This window comes from Loa loa (genome assembly GCF_000183805.2).
Source record: "Loa loa unplaced genomic scaffold supercont3.11, whole genome shotgun sequence".
Classification (NCBI taxonomy): domain Eukaryota; kingdom Metazoa; phylum Nematoda; class Chromadorea; order Rhabditida; family Onchocercidae; genus Loa; species Loa loa.
Window position 1 is genome coordinate 401,637 of NW_018108191.1, and position 21,560 is coordinate 423,196.

At 35.7% G+C, this 21,560-nt stretch overlaps 6 protein-coding genes across 6 annotated transcripts; 3 read left to right on the plus strand and 3 right to left on the minus strand.

Moving 5' to 3' along the window:
* Window positions 1-632: 632 nt before the first annotated feature.
* Window positions 633-5,733, plus strand: LOAG_00611 (phosphatase PP2A regulatory subunit; the record flags this gene model as incomplete). The annotated part of the gene is made up of 15 exons (XM_003136151.2): window positions 633-801; window positions 880-1,080; window positions 1,291-1,533; window positions 1,914-2,004; window positions 2,084-2,231; window positions 2,323-2,478; window positions 2,787-2,901; window positions 2,969-3,216; window positions 3,477-3,608; window positions 3,785-3,845; window positions 3,912-4,003; window positions 4,260-4,385; window positions 4,503-4,582; window positions 4,747-4,838; window positions 5,206-5,733. 15 exons carry the CDS (start codon window positions 633-635, stop codon window positions 5,223-5,225), a joined length of 1,974 nt encoding a protein of 657 aa, XP_003136199.1. The 3' UTR covers window positions 5,226-5,733.
* Window positions 5,734-6,054: 321 nt separating this feature from the next.
* Window positions 6,055-7,791, minus strand: LOAG_00612 (hypothetical protein; the record flags this gene model as incomplete). Its single annotated transcript, XM_003136152.2, has 5 exons — window positions 6,055-6,296; window positions 6,453-6,521; window positions 6,751-6,899; window positions 7,078-7,250; window positions 7,473-7,791. The coding sequence occupies 5 exons, from the start codon at window positions 7,789-7,791 to the stop codon at window positions 6,146-6,148; spliced, it is 861 nt and encodes a 286-aa protein (XP_003136200.1). The 3' UTR covers window positions 6,055-6,145.
* Window positions 7,792-9,357: 1,566 nt separating this feature from the next.
* Window positions 9,358-12,637, minus strand: LOAG_00613 (CMGC/CDK/CDK7 protein kinase). The gene is made up of 10 exons (XM_003136153.2): window positions 12,527-12,637; window positions 12,142-12,201; window positions 11,859-11,960; window positions 11,013-11,192; window positions 10,777-10,884; window positions 10,457-10,567; window positions 10,236-10,322; window positions 10,039-10,154; window positions 9,813-9,873; window positions 9,358-9,514 (listed from the first exon to the last, which is right to left on the minus strand). Exons 1-10 carry the CDS (start codon window positions 12,584-12,586, stop codon window positions 9,374-9,376), a joined length of 1,026 nt encoding a protein of 341 aa, XP_003136201.1. The 5' UTR covers window positions 12,587-12,637; the 3' UTR covers window positions 9,358-9,373.
* A 174-nt stretch (window positions 12,638-12,811) lies between these two features.
* On the minus strand, window positions 12,812-17,429 carry LOAG_00614 (DEAD/DEAH box helicase). Its single transcript, XM_003136154.2, has 14 exons — window positions 17,341-17,429; window positions 17,102-17,193; window positions 16,822-16,930; window positions 16,388-16,549; window positions 16,104-16,175; window positions 15,874-15,972; window positions 15,647-15,789; window positions 15,270-15,393; window positions 15,033-15,187; window positions 14,487-14,673; window positions 14,233-14,384; window positions 13,931-14,099; window positions 13,518-13,716; window positions 12,812-13,411 (listed from the first exon to the last, which is right to left on the minus strand). The coding sequence occupies exons 1-14, from the start codon at window positions 17,413-17,415 to the stop codon at window positions 13,260-13,262; spliced, it is 1,890 nt and encodes a 629-aa protein (XP_003136202.2). The 5' UTR covers window positions 17,416-17,429; the 3' UTR covers window positions 12,812-13,259.
* Window positions 17,430-18,030: 601 nt separating this feature from the next.
* Window positions 18,031-18,494, plus strand: LOAG_00615 (hypothetical protein; the record flags this gene model as incomplete). Its single annotated transcript, XM_003136155.2, has 2 exons — window positions 18,031-18,166; window positions 18,215-18,494. The coding sequence occupies 2 exons, from the start codon at window positions 18,031-18,033 to the stop codon at window positions 18,316-18,318; spliced, it is 240 nt and encodes a 79-aa protein (XP_003136203.1). The 3' UTR covers window positions 18,319-18,494.
* Window positions 18,495-18,543: 49 nt separating this feature from the next.
* Window positions 18,544-21,155, plus strand: LOAG_00616 (proteasome subunit beta type 1). Its single transcript, XM_003136156.2, has 6 exons — window positions 18,544-18,712; window positions 19,169-19,279; window positions 19,394-19,463; window positions 19,701-19,842; window positions 19,932-20,038; window positions 20,335-21,155. The coding sequence occupies exons 1-6, from the start codon at window positions 18,558-18,560 to the stop codon at window positions 20,524-20,526; spliced, it is 777 nt and encodes a 258-aa protein (XP_003136204.1). The 5' UTR covers window positions 18,544-18,557; the 3' UTR covers window positions 20,527-21,155.
* Window positions 21,156-21,560: the final 405 nt, after the last annotated feature.

Sequence of the window (21,560 nt, forward strand, 5' to 3'; positions counted from 1 at the left end):
CGCTTTTTTAATAATACACACGTGCATTAAATATTCAAGGAATTAACTGTTGAGAGAAAAAACGATCGTATAATGTGACCGATGAATAATTGAAGGATGAGTAATAACAATATAGAATGACTTGTAGAGATATGGCATAAACACAGTAATTCAAGAACAACAACTACAAACTATTCAATAACCTATTAGTGCCAGTTCTGGCATTACCTTAAAATGGTATGCCAATTTCATGGTGTATCAATGACACCCTATACTATCAAAGTATCTGATTTGAATATTTTTAAACATATCCAAAATAAAATTTGCTGCTCATAGTATTTCTAAACGTACGTTTATTTCACACTCATCAACTCTCGGCAGTTTTTAATAAAAATCGTCATTATAAAAGTACAAAGAAAGACGTAATAATACTGCTTGGGTGGTTACCTTATCAATAAAGAATCAAGAATGGGTGAACTACTTATAATACAGCTATTGACATAAATTGGAAGAAATAAATAATAGGAAAAGTATCACCGAAATCGATCAGAAAACGTACCGCATATCTCTCGTCATCATTGCTCACCTTCCCCCATGCCTACCGCCGTTCTTTTCGATGGTAATGGTCGTCGCCACATAATACCAGCTTAGTCATGGAGTTTGGAACAATCGATTTAGGGGGGTTGGGATGGGTTGGTTTAGTGGGGAGGAGGGAGTCAACCGAATCAGGACGAGTTAGTACAGTTGAAGAGGAAGGGGGAGGTGACCCAGGTCAGGATGAGGTAGTGCACTGGGAGAGAGGAGGCATCCAGGTCAGAACGAGTTAGTTTAATTGGTCTTATTAACGAGAATCAATTCGTCGGTTATCTTTTTTCTCATTAGATGCATATTAACTTGAAGGACTTGGATACGTTGTCATTATGGCATCGTTGCAAGCACACGAAGACACCGATGACAATCTTTACCCTATTGCTATACTTATTGATGAACTTCGTAATGAAGATGTACAACTACGCTTGAATAGTATACGTAAATTGTCAACCATTGCACTTGCATTGGGTGTTGAACGTACGCGTGGCGAGTTAATTCAGTTTCTAACGGGTATATTTTAGTGATTCGCTCTATTTAGGCGATAAATGAGACTTAGCCATTGCAAAATCAGTAATAATATTTTGCTGTAAGAATTAAGTTTGGATGGATGTGCAGAAAAGTGGCTAAATCTGTTAAGCTCATCGTTTTTTCTGATTTAAGAATAAGTAGAAGTCCGAAGACATGATTTATTGTGCATACCTTTTCAACTATTTATTGTAGATACTATATACGACGAAGATGAAGTACTGCTTGCTTTGGCCGAACAGTTGGGTAACTTCACGCCACTAGTTGGTGGACCAGATTACGTCTTCTGTTTGCTTCCACCACTTGAGAACTTGGCTACTGTTGAGGAAACTGTGGTGCGTGACAAAGCGGTGGAAAGTTTACGCAAGATCGCTGACAAACATTCAAGCACAGCCCTCGAAGAACATTTTATTCCAATGATCAGACGTTTAGCTACGGGTTGGATCTTTTTTGTATAATTTTCAGTATTTTGCAGTTTCTGGGCTCATAAATATTTGTTATATTGGAGGCCACACGAGCTGTTTTATATTGTTTGCAAGTATATAGCATATTTACGTGATTGAACAACTGAACTTTGGATGTGTCATAAAATAAATGCCGATAATTTGTTGAGATATATGGTGTAGGATAATGAATATGTAGTCTGCAGGACAATTAGATTTTTACCAAAAGACAGTGATATGAAGCTCTGCCACAAATTTCGTGTAGTAATTCGCTTCACTAATGAAACTGTGGAAATAAGAATGTCACTGTATTATGAAAATTTTGTCGCCGACGTGTGTAAGTAGCCTGGAATCTTACTTTCCGATTTATTGCAGGGGACTGGTTCACATCACGAACCTCGGCATGTGGACTCTTCAGTGTTGCTTATCCTAGAGTGAGCCCTGCTATAAAAGCGGAACTTCGGAAGTAAGTTTTATGCTGAAGAATTTTGTCCTAACACTGTTTAAAAACTTATCATAAAATTTAACCAATAAACCTTTCATAGTTTATTTCGAACGTTATGTCGCGATGACACACCGATGGTGCGACGAGCTGCAGCTTCAAAATTAGGGGAGTTCGCCAAAGTTTTTGAAGCCGATTTTCTTCGAGATGAACTTCTTCAGATGTTTATGGATCTGGCTTCAGACGAACAGGTTGAAATTTACATAACAATCTTGTAATTTTAAAGAGAACGAGTATAACAGGGACAAATTACACTTACAGAATAATCACTTGCACTTACAGGATTCTGTGCGATTGTTGGCAGTTGAAGCATGCATTTCAATCGCTGCTTTGTTGACGGAAGAACAACGCAAAGAACTCATTAAACCAGTTCTCATCAATTTAATTGAAGATAAAAGCTGGCGTGTGCGTTATATGGCCGCCGAAAAATTCACTGACGTAAGCAATCCCATGCATGATGAAAACAGTTAAAAGAGATTTCGACGTTTTTGTTAGTGGGTGGATTTCATGAAATAATTTAACGTGTAGAAATTTGAAACTTATGTGGAAAGTAAATGCAGGGCCGTGTTTTGGGCACATAATACGGCATAGGGAATTGTAATGTTCGAAATGTCTCTAAAAAATTAATAACTTTAATCTGTAAAAGTTTACCTGAGGAGTGAAACAAAAATCAGCAGCATGTTTTTTATTTAAATTCAAGTTAATAAATGAAATCTTTGAAGAAGAATTAAATGTTGAATTTTGAGATACAATCTGCTGTTGGCAAAGACATAACAGTAAACGAACTTCTCCCAGCATTCAGTAGTCTTCTAAAGGACATGGAAGGCGAAGTACGTAGTGCAGCTGCTGCAAAAATACAAGGTGACTTCTTTCATTCTCAAAGGGATGATCTCTTTGAACTGTGGTTCCATATTATCATATTTTTCAGCATTTTGTGCTGCACTTCCTGCAGTTGGTCGAGAAAAAGCAATCTTGGCTCATGTTTTACCTGTTGTAAAAGAGCTTGTCACCGACCCAAATCAACATGTGAAAACAGCACTTGCATCTGTAGTCATGGGCTTAGCTCCAATACTTGGGAAAGATCTGACGATGGAACATCTTCTGCCGATTTATTTGACTCTTTTGCGTGATGAAACTGCGGAAGTGCGGCTAAATATAATTTCTTCTCTAGATAAGGTTTGTTTTTACGGGAAGTATATTTTGACTAATAATTTTTAATTAACGATTTCTTCTGATGTTTGATTCTGTATTTATAGAAAACTGATGAATGGTAGTTCTCTTAAATAGCGATTTGAGAAATATTCATTGCATTTGAACAGAATTGGGAAATGAATAAACTAAGAGAGGTTAGGTTGTTGTGATAACCGCATTCAGTTCTTTGTATAGTGTACAAAGAATTGAATACGGTTATCACTAAATACGGTTTCTCCTTGCAGGTGAACGAAGTGATCGGTGCATCGCAATTGTCACAGTCCTTGTTACCGTCAATTGTAGAATTAGCTGAAGATGGGAAATGGCGAGTGCGTCTAGCTATTGTTGATTTCATGCCGTTGCTTGCCGCTCAATTGGTAGGGATTTTAACTTTGAATTTTATTTTATTTTTGGTGACAGTCAAATAAATTTTTATTTACCAGGGATTGGTTAAATTGAAACATGTTCGATTCCGTGTATTGCTCCTGTCAGCAGAACAAATGTTGATCCAGATTTTAACTACATAATTCTTTTATTTTATTTGCTATTTCAGGGGCAAGAATTTTTCGATGAGAAACTGCTTCCGCTTTGTATGGCATGGCTAACCGATCATGGTAAAAATTAAATCATAAATTGGAAACTTTCTCATTTACTTTCCTTTTGATTTTTTTTTATTTTAGTTTATGCCATACGCGAAGCTGCAACGGGCATTCTGAAACAACTAACGGAGAAATTCGGTGCTGACTGGGCAATGAAACAAGTGGTGCCGAAGGTATTATATAGTTGTTTCTTTGGCAAAAAGGGAATGTCCATTTTTTTGCTCTTTGTTGTCAGTTTTGACCACCTACCTATATGCTACAAACACGGAACATTTTAATTTCGTCCTAGAGAAATTCAATAATAAGTCGAATTAAACTTTACACATTTTTCAAAACTTACATATATTCCGGAACTTTAGTTGCATGCACTTTAATCGTTGTCCTGTGCTTTGACAGTAATGCTTAATCCATTAACTTTTATCATTTCAGGTAACAGCACTTGCAAGTGATACAAACTATTTGCATCGTATGGCATGCTTATTTTGCTTCAACACTCTTTGCGAAGCTCTTGGCGCAGATCATACTGTTAAGGAAATTCTACCTGTAGTACAACAGGTTTAGCTTATACTTTTGATCAGTTTTCATTGAAATTTCTGCAATTAATTTTATGGCATAATAGCATTATATGCATCATTTTTGGAATTACAATTTTGATCAGCTGTTTCCTTTCAGTTGAGTGATGACCATGTACCGAATGTTAGATTCAATGTCGCTAAAACTCTTCTTCGTATTGGTCACACGGTTGATCAGGGGTATGCATTTTTTATTGCAACTGTAAATTTACATACATTAAAAGTATTTTAGATAAGAAGAGTTATTAAGTTGTTCGTTATTGAAAATGTTTACCAAAAGAAACGAGCTCAAGGATTTCCGCACTGGAAATTGAAAAGTTTTTATATCCAGTGAGTTGTTTCAGAGTAGTTAATAGTCAGATCAAACCATTACTGTCTAAGATGTGTAATGATAGCGAATTCGACGTCAGATACTTTGCGGACGAGACGCGAATGGGTTCGTTTTCTTTTACCTTGAAAATTTTTCCATTACCGATCTACTAGAGGTAGTTGAGACGGTTAGAAGTTAACATCAGGATGACAGTGCACGTCAGGTAGGGTAAAGATAATTATAATTTCACTGAACTGGAATGAGGTGCTAAGATATCAAAGCACAAAAGTGTTTAAGTGATAATTATAATAATAGTAACAGTAAAAGTAACCCTTTTGCTACTCATTCGTACGATAGTGATAGAAGCTTTTTCTATCTTCCACGTATGCTATGGATTAATACTATGACACATATTATTCGGACAAAAAACTTTATTTCAAGCATTTCCATGTTTTACATATCATGTCTTATCTAGGAAAAAAAATCGTTTCAGCATTGGGACTGACAAATTAATTTTGGAGGATTCGCGTAAAATTGCGAAGTATGAATTGTTTTTTATCCCAAGAATTCTGGATGGAAAAAGTTCTCGTCTCGATTTATAAATTGTGGTTTACTTAAGTACTGCACCAATAGAATCTGATAAACATGTTTTTGCAAATTCCGAATCTACCCAATTTTATTGGGCGCGACAAGATGTTTCTGTTCTAGGAACTGGTTATCCATTTGTAAATTGTTTACGATTTCATGTATTGTTCCGTTCCTGTGTTTTTTTCTATGCTACACTTATAAAAATTGTGCATTGCCACGGTTCTTGCAATGAAATAAGCTGCTCTTTTTTGCTTTATATGGTGTTGCAGCTGTACTGAGAAGAGAGACGTTGTCTATAGACAGTGCAAAATCAGAGTGCCAGACATTCTCGTCATTCTTGACCAGGAGAAAGTTCTTGACGATCTATTGCCTTCTTTTATATATGTAGTAATTCAAAGATGGTCAGGAAAATTTGAAGCTATCTTGATCATGCTATAGCTTTGTTGTATGTCTCTAAAGATCCTCAGAGATTATGACTAATTCTGGAAGAGTTCGTATCGTTACAAGCATGGTTTTTCCCTATCTTTCTGGTCAGATGTGTCTATATTTCCGTGAATTCCATTCCAGGATTCAAAAAAGATTTCGAAGCTTTGTTATTGGTGCTACTGGGATGTCATCAAGGGCAATAAAACCACACGATTTAGATAATGGGATGTAGACTTTGTGGGCTTATCGGGTATTCGTCCGATACAAAACTTTTGCGATGCTATAAGCTGTTAGAGTTCTTGGAATTTCGGAAATTCTTGGAATTTCGTTTTAATGAAACCAACATTCCATCAAAAAGGTATTGCAATTTGCACAGCTCTTCGTAATTTAACCAAAAATATAAATTTTCTTTCAGGATTTTAGTAATTCGTATAAAGCTGACTGGCAACGCGAGAGTAGGTAGGATGATTGGAATACCGCGAAGCGTACAAATAGTCACCTCTAGCAGGCGCGGAACCGAGGTTCAATTCTTTTTCTCGGCGTGACTGCCACGTTGGCGTTAACCAGTACCTGTAACAGCTTATTTGAGTCAGAGCCATGAGAGTGTCCAAAAAAAAAAGCAAACAGTTCGTTTATTAGAAGTTCTCGGAAGCATTTTCGAATTTTTTCTTCCTTTTTGAAAACTTTAGTCTTTTTAGATTAAGTTTAAGCGAGAAAAAGCTTTACTTGGATAATGTGCCAACAGTCATACACCGTTTCTTGTACATATTCACCGCATCTTCTATAGGCATATACCTGGATTCAGTTGCACTACGTTAAGTGGAAGAAACAAAGGACATCGTTGTGTATATAAATCACTATAAAATTAAACTAAGGATTTGAAGGACCATCCAGCTGAGAACATTCTAATTATTGCGCCTGGACCTCTCACTCATTAAAATTTTTTTCTCGGGTGTTTGAATCCAAATGATATTCTGCCAACTGCTAATTTTTTTTCATTCAATTCTCACTTAACTCAACTCACCGTACATAGTTTCGTACAGGAGTAATGGGACGCTCAACTTGTGCAGTGTATTTAGGTGTTGTAAAATGTCCCGTATTGTAGGCATTTGATCGACCTTCCAACCACCGTTTCGTTCTTAGATCTCGTATACTATAATCCCTAGTTGTCATCTGTAATTAGTGATAAAACGATTGCACAGTAGATAATTAACTGTTAACTGTCCTTCACTTCCCTTCCCTTTCTCAGTCGAAGGAACCAATAAATCCCTCTCTCCTTCATTGTTCTATTCACTTTCCAGTATAGAAAGTGGAAGTGAAGTTTCAGATTTCCACTGTGAGTGCAATTTACCGATTCAGTTTGTGTAAGAATGCCAAGGCCAGTATCTGTACTTCCATATGAATACCGCACATAAGGATACTTATCAGTGTAGTGAGGTGTACTACGCTGTAAACCCACACTATGAAGCGGTGGTGTTCGAGTTAACACTGAGCTGTATAATGAGCGTCCAAATAACGAAGAAGCTGAAACCAATAAATCAATTGAAATATAGTAACAAGTAAATGCACAATCTATAAAATCAATGAACCTCTCTGCAGTACAAAACGAACCCTTTTGACTAAATAGACTTCATGCAGTCTTCACTTTGGAACATTAAAAAAACAAACTCCATTAACAGTATTTTATGAAAAACTAAAACCAAAGAACTTCGCCCAAAAAATTCAACTTTTGACTTCGAAACGTACAACTTCGTGACAGCGACTTGGACATGTATCCACCGCCGTAGCCGTACTGTGGCATAGTAAGTGCACCACTACCGAAGGATGATGCACCGGATCCATGCGAGAATGAATATGAACGTCGCACTGACTGGGCTCCACGTGCTTCAGATCTCGATCTGGCCAGCGGTGAAATGTAATGATATGTTGGACTAGGCGCCAAATTCATCTCGTTGTAGTTGTTCAGGATATGCCCAATTATCTCGTACCAGCCCTCTGATTGGACCTCTAAACCAGCATTCAAATTTACATTTTCGAGATTTCCGTATCCAAGCCAGTTAACCATTTACAGGCATGACATGTTTCGACAATACTTCACAAAGGTACAATCGATGCCTAGGATTTTCAAACTTAAATTTCGAAGACCAAAATCTCCAATTCACATATTTTCATGCCTATTATAGTTCATGTTTTTATCGGCCCATCTTTTCATCAAAGAGAGAGATGGCCTTAGGTCTGCTTGAAAAAGCAACGTATATAATCAGTCCTATCACTTTCTGGATTAGAATTGTTACTTCTATCGGCATAGCCTTCATAGTTAACAGTCTACAATTAAGATACCTTTGTACAAGCTTTACTAAATAACGGAACAGAGCCGCTTTGAAGGAGAGGTCAAAAGACGGAAAAAGTCTTAACGTGAAAAGTGATAGTTTCAGCAAGCATGATATCCCGACAAAATTTATTCGAGGAAATACAATATATTTCTGAATGGAATACACACCATAACGAGCATACTAAAAGAAATTCAAATAAGCAAATAATGACAACACGATGGGAGAGACAAAGAGGTATATCATAATTGGAATATCCAAATAACTAATCAATAATGCATAGGAAACTAAAACCTGTACAACTATTACGAGCATCATGCACGTATAACACAATGAATCAAATCAAGTGCAAATATTCAAATGAAATAAATAAACCAAAAAATCTTTGCATCAAAAAACGAAAGTAAAATTCTGGTGGAAAAGGTGTAACACTCGTACAATCACAATATGAAAAGCTTCAATAGCCTTAGAAATCTACTAAAAAGCTCAGTAATGCTGCAAGAATAAATATACTGGGGTTGTGAAATTACACAGAGAAAGAGAGCATAAAAAGTCATTGGTATGAAGTAAATGTACGATGGTCGTTCAGACTTTCATGGTATTTCATTTGAAAGCCATTTTCTTCACAACAATTTTTAAGCTGTAGCAATAGCAAGATACAATTTCTAAACTGCATAAATAATACATCAACAAGGCACAGCACTGCAAAGAAAACACTCATCCAATAGATTCAGGGAAACAAATGAGCACTTGAAACAGCAGTAGTAACAGTAGCATTGGAGAATTGCGAACAGGAGCAGAAGGAGAGAGAGGAAAATCCACATTGATGTACTTCCAACAAGCCAAACAGCTGCTTACAAGTTGACACACTCACAGACGGTTCCGCCTACTCTGCTAATCCTGCACTTTCATTCAAGAACCATTATTAAAATTATATTTGGTGGTTTCATTTCAAAAACTTCAAAAATTAATGCCACAACCCTAGTAAAAATATATTCGGGAATTTTTTTTCGGTCTCATTATAGGCAATACAGTTCGAAACTCCACAGCCAACTTTCTACAAAGCTAATTAAAATTATTAAAATTTCCTATTGGCTTGTATTAAGGTCACAGCTGGAATGATTAAGCTTACAATATTCTGAAGAAAAGTTACTTTTATCAGAAACGAAATCCCACAAATTCTAGCACTTAAATTTGACTTATTTAAATTTTTTTTGTAAAGTGCATCCCGCTATCAGCTACGATAAATTCTGCAAATTTTAAAAGTCACTTCTGAATAGACAATGAAAAAACAACTTTCAGGTTCTTTAAGTATTATTAATCAAATTCAAGCCGCCTACGAAATTTGGTCGGAGTATCATCATCATTATTTACATATTCTCGGCGTTTCCGCTTAAAAACCGCTGATCGACTCGTACTAGGAAGTGGCAAGTCGCAATCATCACATGCATATGGCATCTAAAATGATACGTGTTTACGAACAAATCTAACTTCCCTTTAGCTAACTGATACTGAAATATATAATTTAAATATTAAAGAAAACCAATCTGAAAATGGGCTGTTGTTGTAACCATCTGATAAGAAGATAAGAAGATAAGAAGATTTAATTGATTACTTTAAATCTATATTTATTATGGCTCCATTCAAAAGCCACAAATACTATACAATCATGAGAGCAGATTGCGAAATATTTCATGATTTACTTCACACCGTGGAACATTAAGCCTAATATCAAAGGTGTGAAAGTTAATCTTACCGATTGGAAATAACAAGAACGAAGTGCTTGAGTTGCATTCCACCTTTTGTTTGGATCGAATCTGAAAAATTCATGATCTATTTTTACTGTTAATAGACTTCCTAAGCATTTTAATAGCAGAAAAATATGTATCGAGCTGGAAAAACTGATGTAAATATAGACTTAAATACAACTAAAACGAAAATACCGGAAAACTGCACAAAAATGACAAAAAGATTGGAAACACCTTAAGCATTGATAAATTAATTCAATGAGATCATCACCAGCAGCAGTAAATACACTCTTAAGTGGAATAGCCGGCATTGGTTTAATGGTTATAAAATCGGGAAATTCCTCCAATCCCTAAAAGTGAAAAAGAGTAATGGACAAAAAAAATTGATAATTCTTAGATAATTCTTGAGCATCTTTTTTTATGCCACTCACCGACCAATCCTCCACTGTTGGTGTCCCTAAAACACTGTAAATCTTCACAAGTTGATCGATATCTGACTCACCAGGAAATAGTGGTACCTGAAAGAAAGGAAGGAGTATTTAGTCAAACTTAGTTTTGAAAAGTATTTTCAAATAATGTTTTCCTAACCACGAAAAAAATTTCCGTAGAAACAAGAGAAAGTTTTATAACTGGCAAAAAGTGAAAGTGTAACCCGTAGTAGAAGTTCAGCAATAATACAACCAACGGACCACATATCGATACCCACACCATATGAACGTGCTGCATAAAGCAATTCTGGTGCACGATACCACCTTGTCACTACCTGTAAAACCACTTGAGCAAAACAAGTTCAAATTACAGCATGTTCTAATAAATTTGCTTGCAAATTAATCACATGAAGACTTCAGTATATTTGCAAACTGCTGACACGAAGTATCTACACTTTATATGTTGTAACTTAAGGAACGTTTAAAGCCACTAATGGATTCTAAGTAGTAAAAAAAATATAGAAAACAAGTGTTGTAGTCGTACTTGATATGTGTAATGGCGATTTGGTGAACCGAAAAATCGAGCCAGGCCAAAATCGGCTATTTTTATTCGTCCTTGTAAATTAATCAGTAAATTATTTGGTTTTAAATCCTGAAATTATGATTCAACCCAAAGACATTAATGAAAAATTAAAATCAAAAATATTTAAAATATGAGAAATCTAAGAAAGGAAAAAGTGGCATAATGAGCACATGCCATCGATTCACTCAAATACTTACCCGATGCAAAACCCAATGCAAATGGAGGTATTCGAGTCCTAGTAACATCTGCAGTACCATATTTTTTATATGTTCAGGCATCAGAATTATTGCCTTGTCTTTCACCAAATGCTCCAAATCAGTCTCCATGAAATCAAACACAAGCTGAATGTTTGTTTTGTGTCCGATCACATCCAGAAGCTGTAACAAAGTTGATTAGACACTGAAACACTTATCCAATGCAAAACCCAGTCCAAATGGAAGTATTCGAGTCCTAGCAACATTTTATTTACTATATGTTCAGATATCAAAATTACGCTTCATTTTTGCATGAACACAAATTGGATGCATCTCTCTCTCTCTCTCTTTCAGTTCCAATACTTCAGGTCAACTTTGAAGGCGTACAGATGTGATTTTAGAAAAAACTTTCGAGCTTTCTAGCAAATGTGAGAACAAGAAAATATGCGAAAAGCATTAATTTACAATCATTAGAAGTGTCCAGCTCGAATAAATTATTCACTATAAGGCGTAGAGATGTTTACAACAACAGAAATAAATGAGTAAAGACTGCAATTAAATAAGCAAAATAATGCTTTGACAATAAGCCTGTTATATAATGCTACAATGTCCACCCACACACTCCGCTACCATTATATTACGAAATTTATTATGGTGATGTGTCTCAATGCAAAATTAAGATCATCTTTTTCTTATCTCCTAGAACGGTAAGGCAAAAGGCTAACAGTGATTCTTACTCTACTTCAAACAACAACAACCACAAATTGTGCAGAGTGTTTTGAAGTGAATAAGCAAAAATTAACCCATTTCCAGCGATTCAAAAGTAAATTCAAAGACAAAAAATGTTACTCCAATAATATTATCATGATGCAATTCCTGTAGCAATTTGATTTCTCTTAGCGCAGTTCGATTTACACCATCCATTGCTTCGTGTCTTGAACCAAGTTTTATCTGAAGAATACCTTACTTTCCATAAAGGTGCAGATCAACACTCACATCAAGTGATTTTTTTTTGCCTTTTTATGGAAAAGTAGCGTTACTATAAAAGATAAAGTTAGCAAAATAGCCAATCCCAGTATTTATAATTTTTAATAAATTCAGATCCAAAGTTTGAAAAATTTTCTGAAGCAACCTTTTTTATTGCAACAAATTCATTTGTCTCCGTATCCCTGGCTTTATAAACATTGGCGAACTGAAACAGATGAGCTAATATAACATCAGAATGTCATTCTTCAACAAAAAAAAAAAAAAAAAAGAGACAGAAGAAGAAACAAAACAAAACAAGTTCGCATGTACCATAGAGGCGCGCTCTGACAAAATATGACAGATGTCAGAACTGAAATGCACATTTTCCAGACCTAAGAATTTCAAAAGAAGACAGTACAATAGTTTACAGAGTAGGCTCAAAAAACATGAATTGCTTCCATCTATTCAGTTTAGTAGATATTTTTCCCATCGACACTACTAGGAACTAACAACAGCCATAAAAATTATTTAACTGCTTCGGGTTAATTTACCTGCCCTTCGCCAAGATGTTTGATTTTCTCGTAACGATTCTTTGCCGCATCCTTGGACATCCCGCTACTCGCTTCTTTTACTTATTTCCGCTGATTCCAACAAATACCTGAGTTCAAAACTTGTCAGCTAGCATCAAAAAATTTTCAGTAATGCAGAAATGAAGCAACACGGGCCAATGGTTTCCGCTGTCCCCAAAACACGAGTATTCCTCTTTGTGGGGAACATGCTTCACTTATTCAGCCATGTCCCAATTCATAGAACTGGCTACATAAAAAATCCCCATTTTATTTTTTACACAGTTTCTCTTATTTCTGCATCACACCCTTCTTCTGCTAGTCAACTTTATCGTCAATAATCAAATAAATAGCTTCGGAAAACAACATAAGCCTAACATGAACTAGCGCCACATATTATTTTATTACCAGAAAACACAAATCACCTGAAAATGAACATAACAGAGAAGCAAAGATCAGAGTACCAAATCGAGCATCAATCTGACAAACAAATTTATAGTCCACAGGAAAACAAAGAGAAACGAACTGTGGAGTTGTTAGTAAGTTATTTCTTCATCAGCTTTCATTAAGAGAATCGTAGAAGCAATTTCACATGATTTCCGACTACATTCCTTCAGCTTTGCTAATTGAATTGGAAATTCAAGAATTCCGATTGGAATAATCATTAAAATTTTGATGATTATGCCACAAAAATCTTGGGAAAGCATAAAAATTTACATTAAAGAAACGAAAAACTTTGCAGAGGATCTTCTTTTTTCTTCTGGTATTTAATTTGATGTACAGTTGGATGCATTTGCTTTTTTCGTTTTCGTTTTCCTTCTTTTTTCTGTGATTCACTCCGGTAATTTATTCCTCGTAACGACAGTGGGACTGTAAAACAAAGGTATTTTGGATCGCAAGATTTAGTTGCCGAATTAAAGCAAACCCAACTTAGAAACTTGAATTACGGTTTCAAGATAAAAAAGATAATAAATACCCATATAATCTGGGACATCGGCAATAGCAGGACTGTGAAGGTTCACAGAGAATAACTTCTTATCGTGTTCAAGAGCCGCCCTTTCACGAGGGTTCTTAGCAAAATAAGCTTCGAGTCGTTTTGAACGCAATACCTCCGCTCGTATTTCCGCTAATCTAGCTTCCCTGATTGCAGTCTTGGTGCAAGCTACCAGTACTTCCTACAAAAGACTTGTTCTTGTTCACCATCAAATCAACGTCAGAACTGCTCGAATTTTTATACTGCAATAGATGTAGCGATCTTGCATATCGCAACATTCTTTACTTTGATTACTGCAGAAGTATGAGCCACAAATCTGTTAAAAAGACTTTTAAAAACTCCAACTATTTCTCATCATAAAATAAGCAAACAAAACTTCGATTTTAATGACGTACTCGAGCTCTTAAAAAAAATGATTCCAGTTCTTTGATGCGAACTTCATATGGAGTAATTGCACGATGCCCTAGCTGCGCATTAATTTCGTCTTGAACTTCCTCCAAAAAAGGCTTTTCTTGAGGTGAAACAAATGATAAAGCATTGCCTTTGTTCCATCCTCTAGCAGTTCTTAAACATCACAAATTAAGACACTAAATAATGAACCAAAAATTTGATAAAAGGCAAAAGCTCCTGAAATTAAAAAATCTTAGGTCAGTTTTGACAAATGGGACTAACATTTTCCTTATAATCTGATGCATACCTTCCCACACGATGTATATAGGAGTTAAGTGACGTAGGGAAATCGAAATTAATAACATTTGCAACATGATGGAAATCAATGCCTCGTGAAACTCCTGATTCTCTGTCGATATGTTTCTGTTTCTTCTTCCGTATTCTTTCTTTTCTAGATACCTGAAAATGAAATTATGACTAAAGTAATCGCGTACGAAGTGTGAGAAGCCAAATAAAATTGTAAAACTTGTACTGTTTTGAACAATAAAACAGAATTCATACATTCCCATCATCTTCATCTTTCATCACTGCTTGTGAATCACAGGATACATCGTTTATATCAGAGGCAATAACATAAGAATATCGTCCTTCATTAAATTGTTCCACTACATGACAACGGCTATTAACTGGCATTTGGGCATTCAAAATGCAGGATCGAATATTGAATGCTTGTAAAAAAAGTCCAAGTCTAAGAAAAACATCAAACTGCAAGGTCAAAAATGATACGAAAGTAAAGATAAATATGAATTCTAACAAAATGCACTGGAAATGACTAATAGGATAAACCTATTTCCCTTAGAACTTGGAAAAAAAACTAAGAAATGGGAGCAAATTATCCTTAGCCAGCACCGGCAACATAGATTTGCGGCGCTACAAATCATTACGCGGCTGTTAATGAGACTGAACAAGATGTTAGCTATCATATTCACATGCATGCTTTCATCTACCTGATAATAAGTCATACGATTCGATAGTCGCTGAACCATATCCGAAGTAACAGTAAAAAAAAATTACTTCACCAACATCAATTAAGACTAATGAACTCACTGATAACAACGATCAGTGTCTCTGACAAAAATGATCGATTTGCCAATAATTAATTTCAACTTCAACAGTGCCAAAAAGATAGCAAATCGCTCCTCTTCATTTTGACAAGAAATATGATACTGTGAAAGCTGGTCGCTATTCGGTAGTTGCCCCTCCTGAAGACCATATTGATGAAAGAATAATCATATAAATTCAGAGAATATGAAATTAAATGGGAACACAACAAACCCAAATTACCTTCAATTTCATTAGAATAATTGGACCAGTCACGTAGAGCTCTTTAAGTGCTTCTACTTTTTCAGTCATTGTTGCTGAAGTGAATATTGTCTGATGGTGTGTGGGGAGAAAATTTTTTATCAGCCTGAAAAAAACACCGGTACTGAAACTCCGTATGTAAAAAGAGATTTGGAACTTCATCGCAATTTTCGGTTACCAATTTCGTAAAATGTAATGTAAAATGATAGAAATATGGTATAATTTGTTTGCAAATTTTTGAACAAAAAGATGGAAGAAAAAAAATCTTTCAATACAAACCTTTTATTAAAGGTCAGTTAGTAAAACCAGAATCTATAAAAATTTAGCAAAATCAGCTTTCTACAATAACGAAGCATCACCTCATTTCCTCAGAATATCCAAACGACAACAACAAATCAGCTTCGTCCAGGACAACATGTTTAACTGATTCGCATGGTTTTCCATACTTACTCAGAGCTTGTAGAAATCGACTGGGTGTAGAAACAACAAAGTCGGGTTTCTTCTAAAAAGCCAATATAAATAACATGTTTCAGTTCAAATGAAAAAAACTATTACCAAAATATTATCAAAAAAATTTACAGCTAACCAAAAGCCAGTTGTCATCAGTATTTATATTCAGCTCCGAGAAATTCAATGACATTAGAAACGGGAATTTCTCTGTTAATCTGCACAGCAATGAGTAAGTCTGAAATAAGCGTTATACAATAATATAGGAAATTCAATCAAGACAGGACTGAAACTAGTATGTAAAACTAAGCATTATAAATGATGAATGGAAATGCAAATGATACAAAAATTAAGCGACATAATATTTACCTGTTTTGCTAGCTCTTTTGTAGGAACAATAAAAACCGCAAATGGACCAGCATCACCGTTACTTGAAGAATTCTAAAACGAAAATTGTGGAAACATGTTGCATTTAAGATCTCAATTCAACTTTCTTTTACGCTATGGACGATAAGTATTGACATTCCGCAAAGAAAAGTGATGACAGGTGCAGCGAAATTATGCAGTCTTAATTTGAGAAACACCAAAGAGTCTTACAAACATTTTAAGACATTCCAGTGAACTCACGCCAATGAAAACAAATAAAGACTAACGCATTTCAGCTGCAAAACCCTTTGTATAATAGGAAGCATAAAGGCAGCTGTTTTACCACTACCCGTTCGTGCTCGTGCAAGAATATTCTTATTTTCAAAAGCAGCTGGTATCATTCGGCTCTGGATCAGTGTTGGACGCTCCCATCCAAGCTCACCAATAACCTGCATGAATTCAGTAATTTTGAATAATGAGAAATCAAAAAATATTGCACTAATAAAACACGAAAAATAATAGCAAAAATCAACCACTACTTCATCTACTTTATTTCGTCCGATCACTTCTTTTTTTCTTTGTAACCATGACGAATTTAAGAGAAAGTGAAAGTTCTTCCAGTCATTTTTCTTCTCTTCCCTCTTCCTTACTTCTGTTCAATTTTTATTATCCAAAAACTCTTTATAAGACTATAATTTCGCAGATTACGAGCGAAACTTACTTTTAACAATTGTTCATCCAGGCCAAAATCCTTGAAAGTCATTACTGATTCTAAATTTACTGCCCGCTCTGCACTTTCAAAACACGGTGATGGCCGATTAGTGGATTTTCTGAAATATGCTGCATAAATAACGGATATTTCGAATGAATATTGACAGAATAAAAGGGTTTGGATACGATGAACATCACCATTAAAATTATTTGACTAAACAACACTGGACTGTATGAGTATAACCTTAGAGTAAAACCACAAAGATGAAGAAAACAGCACATTAACCTACTTAGTTTTTTTACGTTCATGTTTCTTCATAGAGGATCTGACAACTTCTTCGGACTTATTTGAAGCCGTTTTCTTTATTGGATCATGTTCGCCCTAAAATCAGTGGTAAACAATTCATCCAACAATGTTAAATTAAATTTAAGAATCCATCCAGGAATCAAGTACGTTACAGGTCATTCTGAAAGAATCAAAAGAAACTGAAGATTTTTACAATGTCATGCACACGTATTATGAACTTACTCCTTCTTCATGCTCCGAAATTGCCGTTTCACCTACTTTATCTCGTTCCATCACTTCTTTTTTTCTTGTTACCATGACGGATTTTCTGATGAAGCAAGACAAAACATGTGTCAAAAAAACTTTTGTTTCAACTTATACCAACATAAAAATACGTGTTGAAATATGTGTCACACAATATTCATTCAAGTATTATTCCACATATCATTCGTTTAAGCCTATGGCAAGACAACTAATTTAAAGCTAAAAAACAATTCCTTCATTTCTAGGAACAGGGCAATCATAAGATAGACCGAGGGAGAACCTCTTCAGGTAATTGACCATAACCTCTACATACCGTGTTTTCCCGAAAAAAATCATTCCCTGAAAATAGGCCCTAGTGACATTTCCAGGTAAGAGGTCAATATAAGCTCTCCCCTGCACATAAGATCTAGTTCGGCTTTGCCGTAGCCGCAGGGAACACTAGTATCAGCGTCCTTTGCAATCGCGCCAAGCCCCTGATGAGGCCTCGGGCCCACCCTTGCCGAGCCTCCAGACTTATCTCTCTGATGCTCCTCAATGCTTGATCTCTCTGTGTGGTAAAAGACAAAATACGTGGTAAAAAGTAAAGTTATTTTATGGAATACAAGAAAGGAATTGTGGAAGATTCCTAGAGCAAGAATCTTACAGCTTTCTGCAACGAAAAGAAGTTGTATGGCTGATTGGTTCGAAAATGGCAAGCAGAGCACGATAACAGCAATGAGCAAGTGGACAAGGGAAATGCTACCGTGTTATCCCAAATCAAGATATGTACTGAAAATAAATAGGTACTCCTTGAAAATAAGCCTTGGTACGTCTTTCTAGGGGAGAGAGAATATAAGAAATGTCCTATTTTCAGGGAAACACGGTATTATTATGGCCTGTCCTATCCAGTCATGCAAGCAATATTATGCCCGTGGTTTACCGTTATTCGGTGGTTCGGCCATTCCTAGAGCTGGTTAAGGTTGATGTGGACGTATCAGTGCTGGTTCCGGGCGTGATAAAGTAATCGGTTTGGGCGGTTATTGATTTATTGACTTCTTATTGAAACGTCAACATAACTCTGTTCAGTTGACAGACTAGAATGGTTGGGACATGTCTATTTCGATTTGAAATATCATCAGTTCATATTAGTTTATCAGTCTATGTATTTGTTAAGAAATGGTTTTCGTGTACATTTTATGCTTTTTTCATGTCGTGGAATGGGTCTCGTAGATGAATTGGATATGGACTTCTACCCTGCTGGACAGATGAAAGCTTTTAAAAAGAAGCTGGCGGAAGTTCGTGCCTCGCCGCCTTGGATGAGACCAGTAGTAAAGCAAGCATCGGAATGGAATCCTTACTCCTTCGAAGGAGGGTCAGTTTCAACAGTTTCAATAATGATAAAGTGTGTTCTCTCATTGAAAACCTATCTTGTCCGAGGTGTCACATTGTGATTAGTACGCAGGCTGTTTATTTTAATTCCACGTCTATTTAGTAATAGAAGTTAGATCTAATCTAACTTCCATTACTGAACACAAGTGGGGTCGAACTTCTGCTGCAGATTCTCAACTGAGTTGGTGATTTTGTTGTAGCTTCTGTTATTCATCTAAAGACGTCTTACTTTTTTTCCTATTTGTCATTTTTTCTTCCCCAATAATGCCAGTTTAAGCTTAAATTTAAATCAAATTTAGTCGAGTAATGCTACTGTTAACGAAGTAAATATCTTTTGAAGAAACATTACTAGCAATCTGTAGAATTTGTTATGGGAAGCTTCTTATTCTTGACATTTTCTTACCATCTTTTAACAACAAAAAAAGAGATATTCATTCAGGACTACAGCAGCAATTGCTGGGGATAATTTTGCGATCATGGCGAGTGATACACGTATGTCACAATTTGAAATCAATGTCTTGACTCGAGATGCTGAGAAGATCCATGTTTTGTAAGACTTCATTTTATCGCTTCACAGGATGGAGATTTATTCAAACGGCATCTTTGCTTCATGTAAACGAGTGCTAACAACTATGAATTTCTGACTTACAAATGATTGTTTCAGAAATGATTCAATTGTGCTTTCATGTGCTGGATTTTACGGCGACGTTCTACAGCTGAAACGATTATTGGAGGTTTGTTCTGAACAGCGATAAAATTTAATTTTTTTAAAGACACTTGTAACTCTTTTAAAATTTCTTTAGAAAAAATGAGTCTTGACAGTCTTCTAATTTGAAAAAAAATGAGTCTATCAACTTTGCTTTCTTTCTAAAGATATAATGAGATTGTGTGAAGTGCACGATTGCAACTTTACTAGCGATACATATTTTATTTCGGATAATAATGGCGAAATACTTTTCATTATTTCTCAGGCTCGCCTACACAAGTATCGATTCGATTATCGCGGAGATATGACCGTAGATTTATGTGCCGAATTACTCTCACGGAATTTATATTATCGACGTTTTTTCCCGTACTACACCGGTGCAATATTAGCCGGCATTGATGAGAATGGTATGGATTTTCACTATTTCCGAACGTCTAGAATCATGTTGAAATATTAAAGATTCTCAATCTTATGGTTGGATGTTAATTTTTTTTAGGCAAAGGAGCTGTGTTCAGCTATGATCCCATTGGGTGCATTGAACACATCGGGTACACTGCTTCTGGTAGCGCGGAACCAATGATCATGCCATTCTTCGATTGTCAGGTTAACTGTATCTTGCCCTCCTCTGGCTGTTTTCATTTTAATCTTCGAATGAAGTATTTTTGAAATGATGTCAAATTCTGATGCATGCTCTATCTTCTCCTCACGTGATTAGCTAGCTGTCGTTCCTTCGTTGATTCTTCTTAATTATTTTATCAAAACCTAATCTATTTGGTACTTTTATGATCATTTTAGAATTGCTTAACCTAATATGACTGATATGGGCTCCACTTTTTGTAGTGCTGATTGTCCTATCCATCATTTGCTAATAGTGATCCGAATATCAATATTCTTTGTAGATTGGTTTGGTGACAGTGTCGGGTGATGTGGAGAAGCCGCATTTGACGATTGAGCGAGCTACTTCTCTTATAAAAGATGCGTTTCGTGTGGCAGCAGAACGTGAAATAAGCACGGGGGACAAGATACATCTGGTGATTGTTGAAGCAGGCAAACCAATTCGCAAGATGCATTTGCCTCTCCGTGAAGATTAAATTTACTTATCATCATGTGACTGCATCAGTGTTCTGTTATTGAATTCTTGTGATCACAGCGAAAAAAGCTTGTATTCTTACAGATTATTTTGATTCGATAAGTTGGCTTTCAGTTGCTTAGATAAAAGTACATAATTTTGGTACCTGTTGCGAATCAGAGTTGTCTAAGCAACAAATAGCGTTTTCTAAAATTGGGTTCATGTTCTTGTGAATATTGAGTTGTGTTTCTTGCGCTTTTTAAGAGTGTGTCGGAAAAATGAATTCCGTCTTAGATAATCTGGATGAAGAAACAAATTTCCATGTGTGATGTTTTTCATCATTTGGTTTTTTGTTTTTTGAAAATGGAAAGGATTTATTGTTTTCTTTTGTTGAATGATTGTTAAATTTAACATTGGACTCTGTCCTACTAATTCTAAATTTTCCAGGTGTCATACTCAATTTTCTTCTTTGAGCGATTCTGACACGAATATGGGAGCAAATGTCTTACTTCTTGTTAGTATTAACTACTCATGCACTTTTTTCAATGAGATGAATGTGCTGAAAAAATTTTGTCTGGAGAGTGAATAAATTATGTATTTCATTGCGGCGTAAACGTTATATAACTGATAAGGATATTATTTGTTACTGGGAATATGAAATAAACGATTTCAATTAGGTTATGCTCTTCTGTTGTAATGGTTTGGATGTTCACTGAATGCATGAATAAATATCCGTGAATTAGATTCTGCAGACGTTTTACCCGTTTTAAATATCAACTTTAGGCCTGCATCGAGATTTACACTATTACATTTTGTCTTTTCGTGTTTTGTTTTAAACATGGTTCACTGTAGTTAACTGGCAGTGCGGTAGTAGTTAATGATTTATGGAAGGAAATGTGGTTCATTAGTTAAAAGTATTCCGTTTTCCACGAATGGCAGGTGTAATCATCAGTGAAGATAGGTACTTTGTCGTGAAAGCAACTGTGTTATCATTAGATAGCGCGTTATCATTAATGTTTTCAGGAAGAAAACAAGTTCGTGGGGAAGTAAGAAGTA

Excerpts from the sequence above, each read along its gene's own strand:
- LOAG_00613 (XM_003136153.2), bottom strand. The coding sequence starts at position 12,586 with ATGTCCAAGGATGCGGCAAAGAATCGTTACGAGAAAATCAAACATCTT. Across the intron at positions 10,885-11,012 it reads TGCATTGGGTTTTGCATCGG|GATTTAAAACCAAATAATTT; the intron begins GTAAGTATTTGA and ends TCATAATTTCAG. Across the intron at positions 9,515-9,812 it reads GTTCTTGTTATTTCCAATCG|ATGCCATATGCATGTGATGA; the intron begins GTAAGATTAACT and ends GTATCATTTTAG.
- LOAG_00614 (XM_003136154.2), bottom strand. The coding sequence starts at position 17,415 with ATGGTAACAAGAAAAAAAGAAGTGATGGAACGAGATAAAGTAGGTGAA. Across the intron at positions 16,931-17,101 it reads CATGAACGTAAAAAAACTAA|AAAATCCACTAATCGGCCAT; the intron begins GTAGGTTAATGT and ends AGCATATTTCAG. Across the intron at positions 15,188-15,269 it reads TTATTCTAATGAAATTGAAG|GAGGGGCAACTACCGAATAG; the intron begins GTAATTTGGGTT and ends TATGGTCTTCAG.
- LOAG_00616 (XM_003136156.2), top strand. The coding sequence starts at position 18,558 with ATGGGTCTCGTAGATGAATTGGATATGGACTTCTACCCTGCTGGACAG. Across the intron at positions 18,713-19,168 it reads CCTTACTCCTTCGAAGGAGG|GACTACAGCAGCAATTGCTG; the intron begins GTCAGTTTCAAC and ends ATATTCATTCAG. Across the intron at positions 19,280-19,393 it reads GCTGAGAAGATCCATGTTTT|AAATGATTCAATTGTGCTTT; the intron begins GTAAGACTTCAT and ends TGATTGTTTCAG.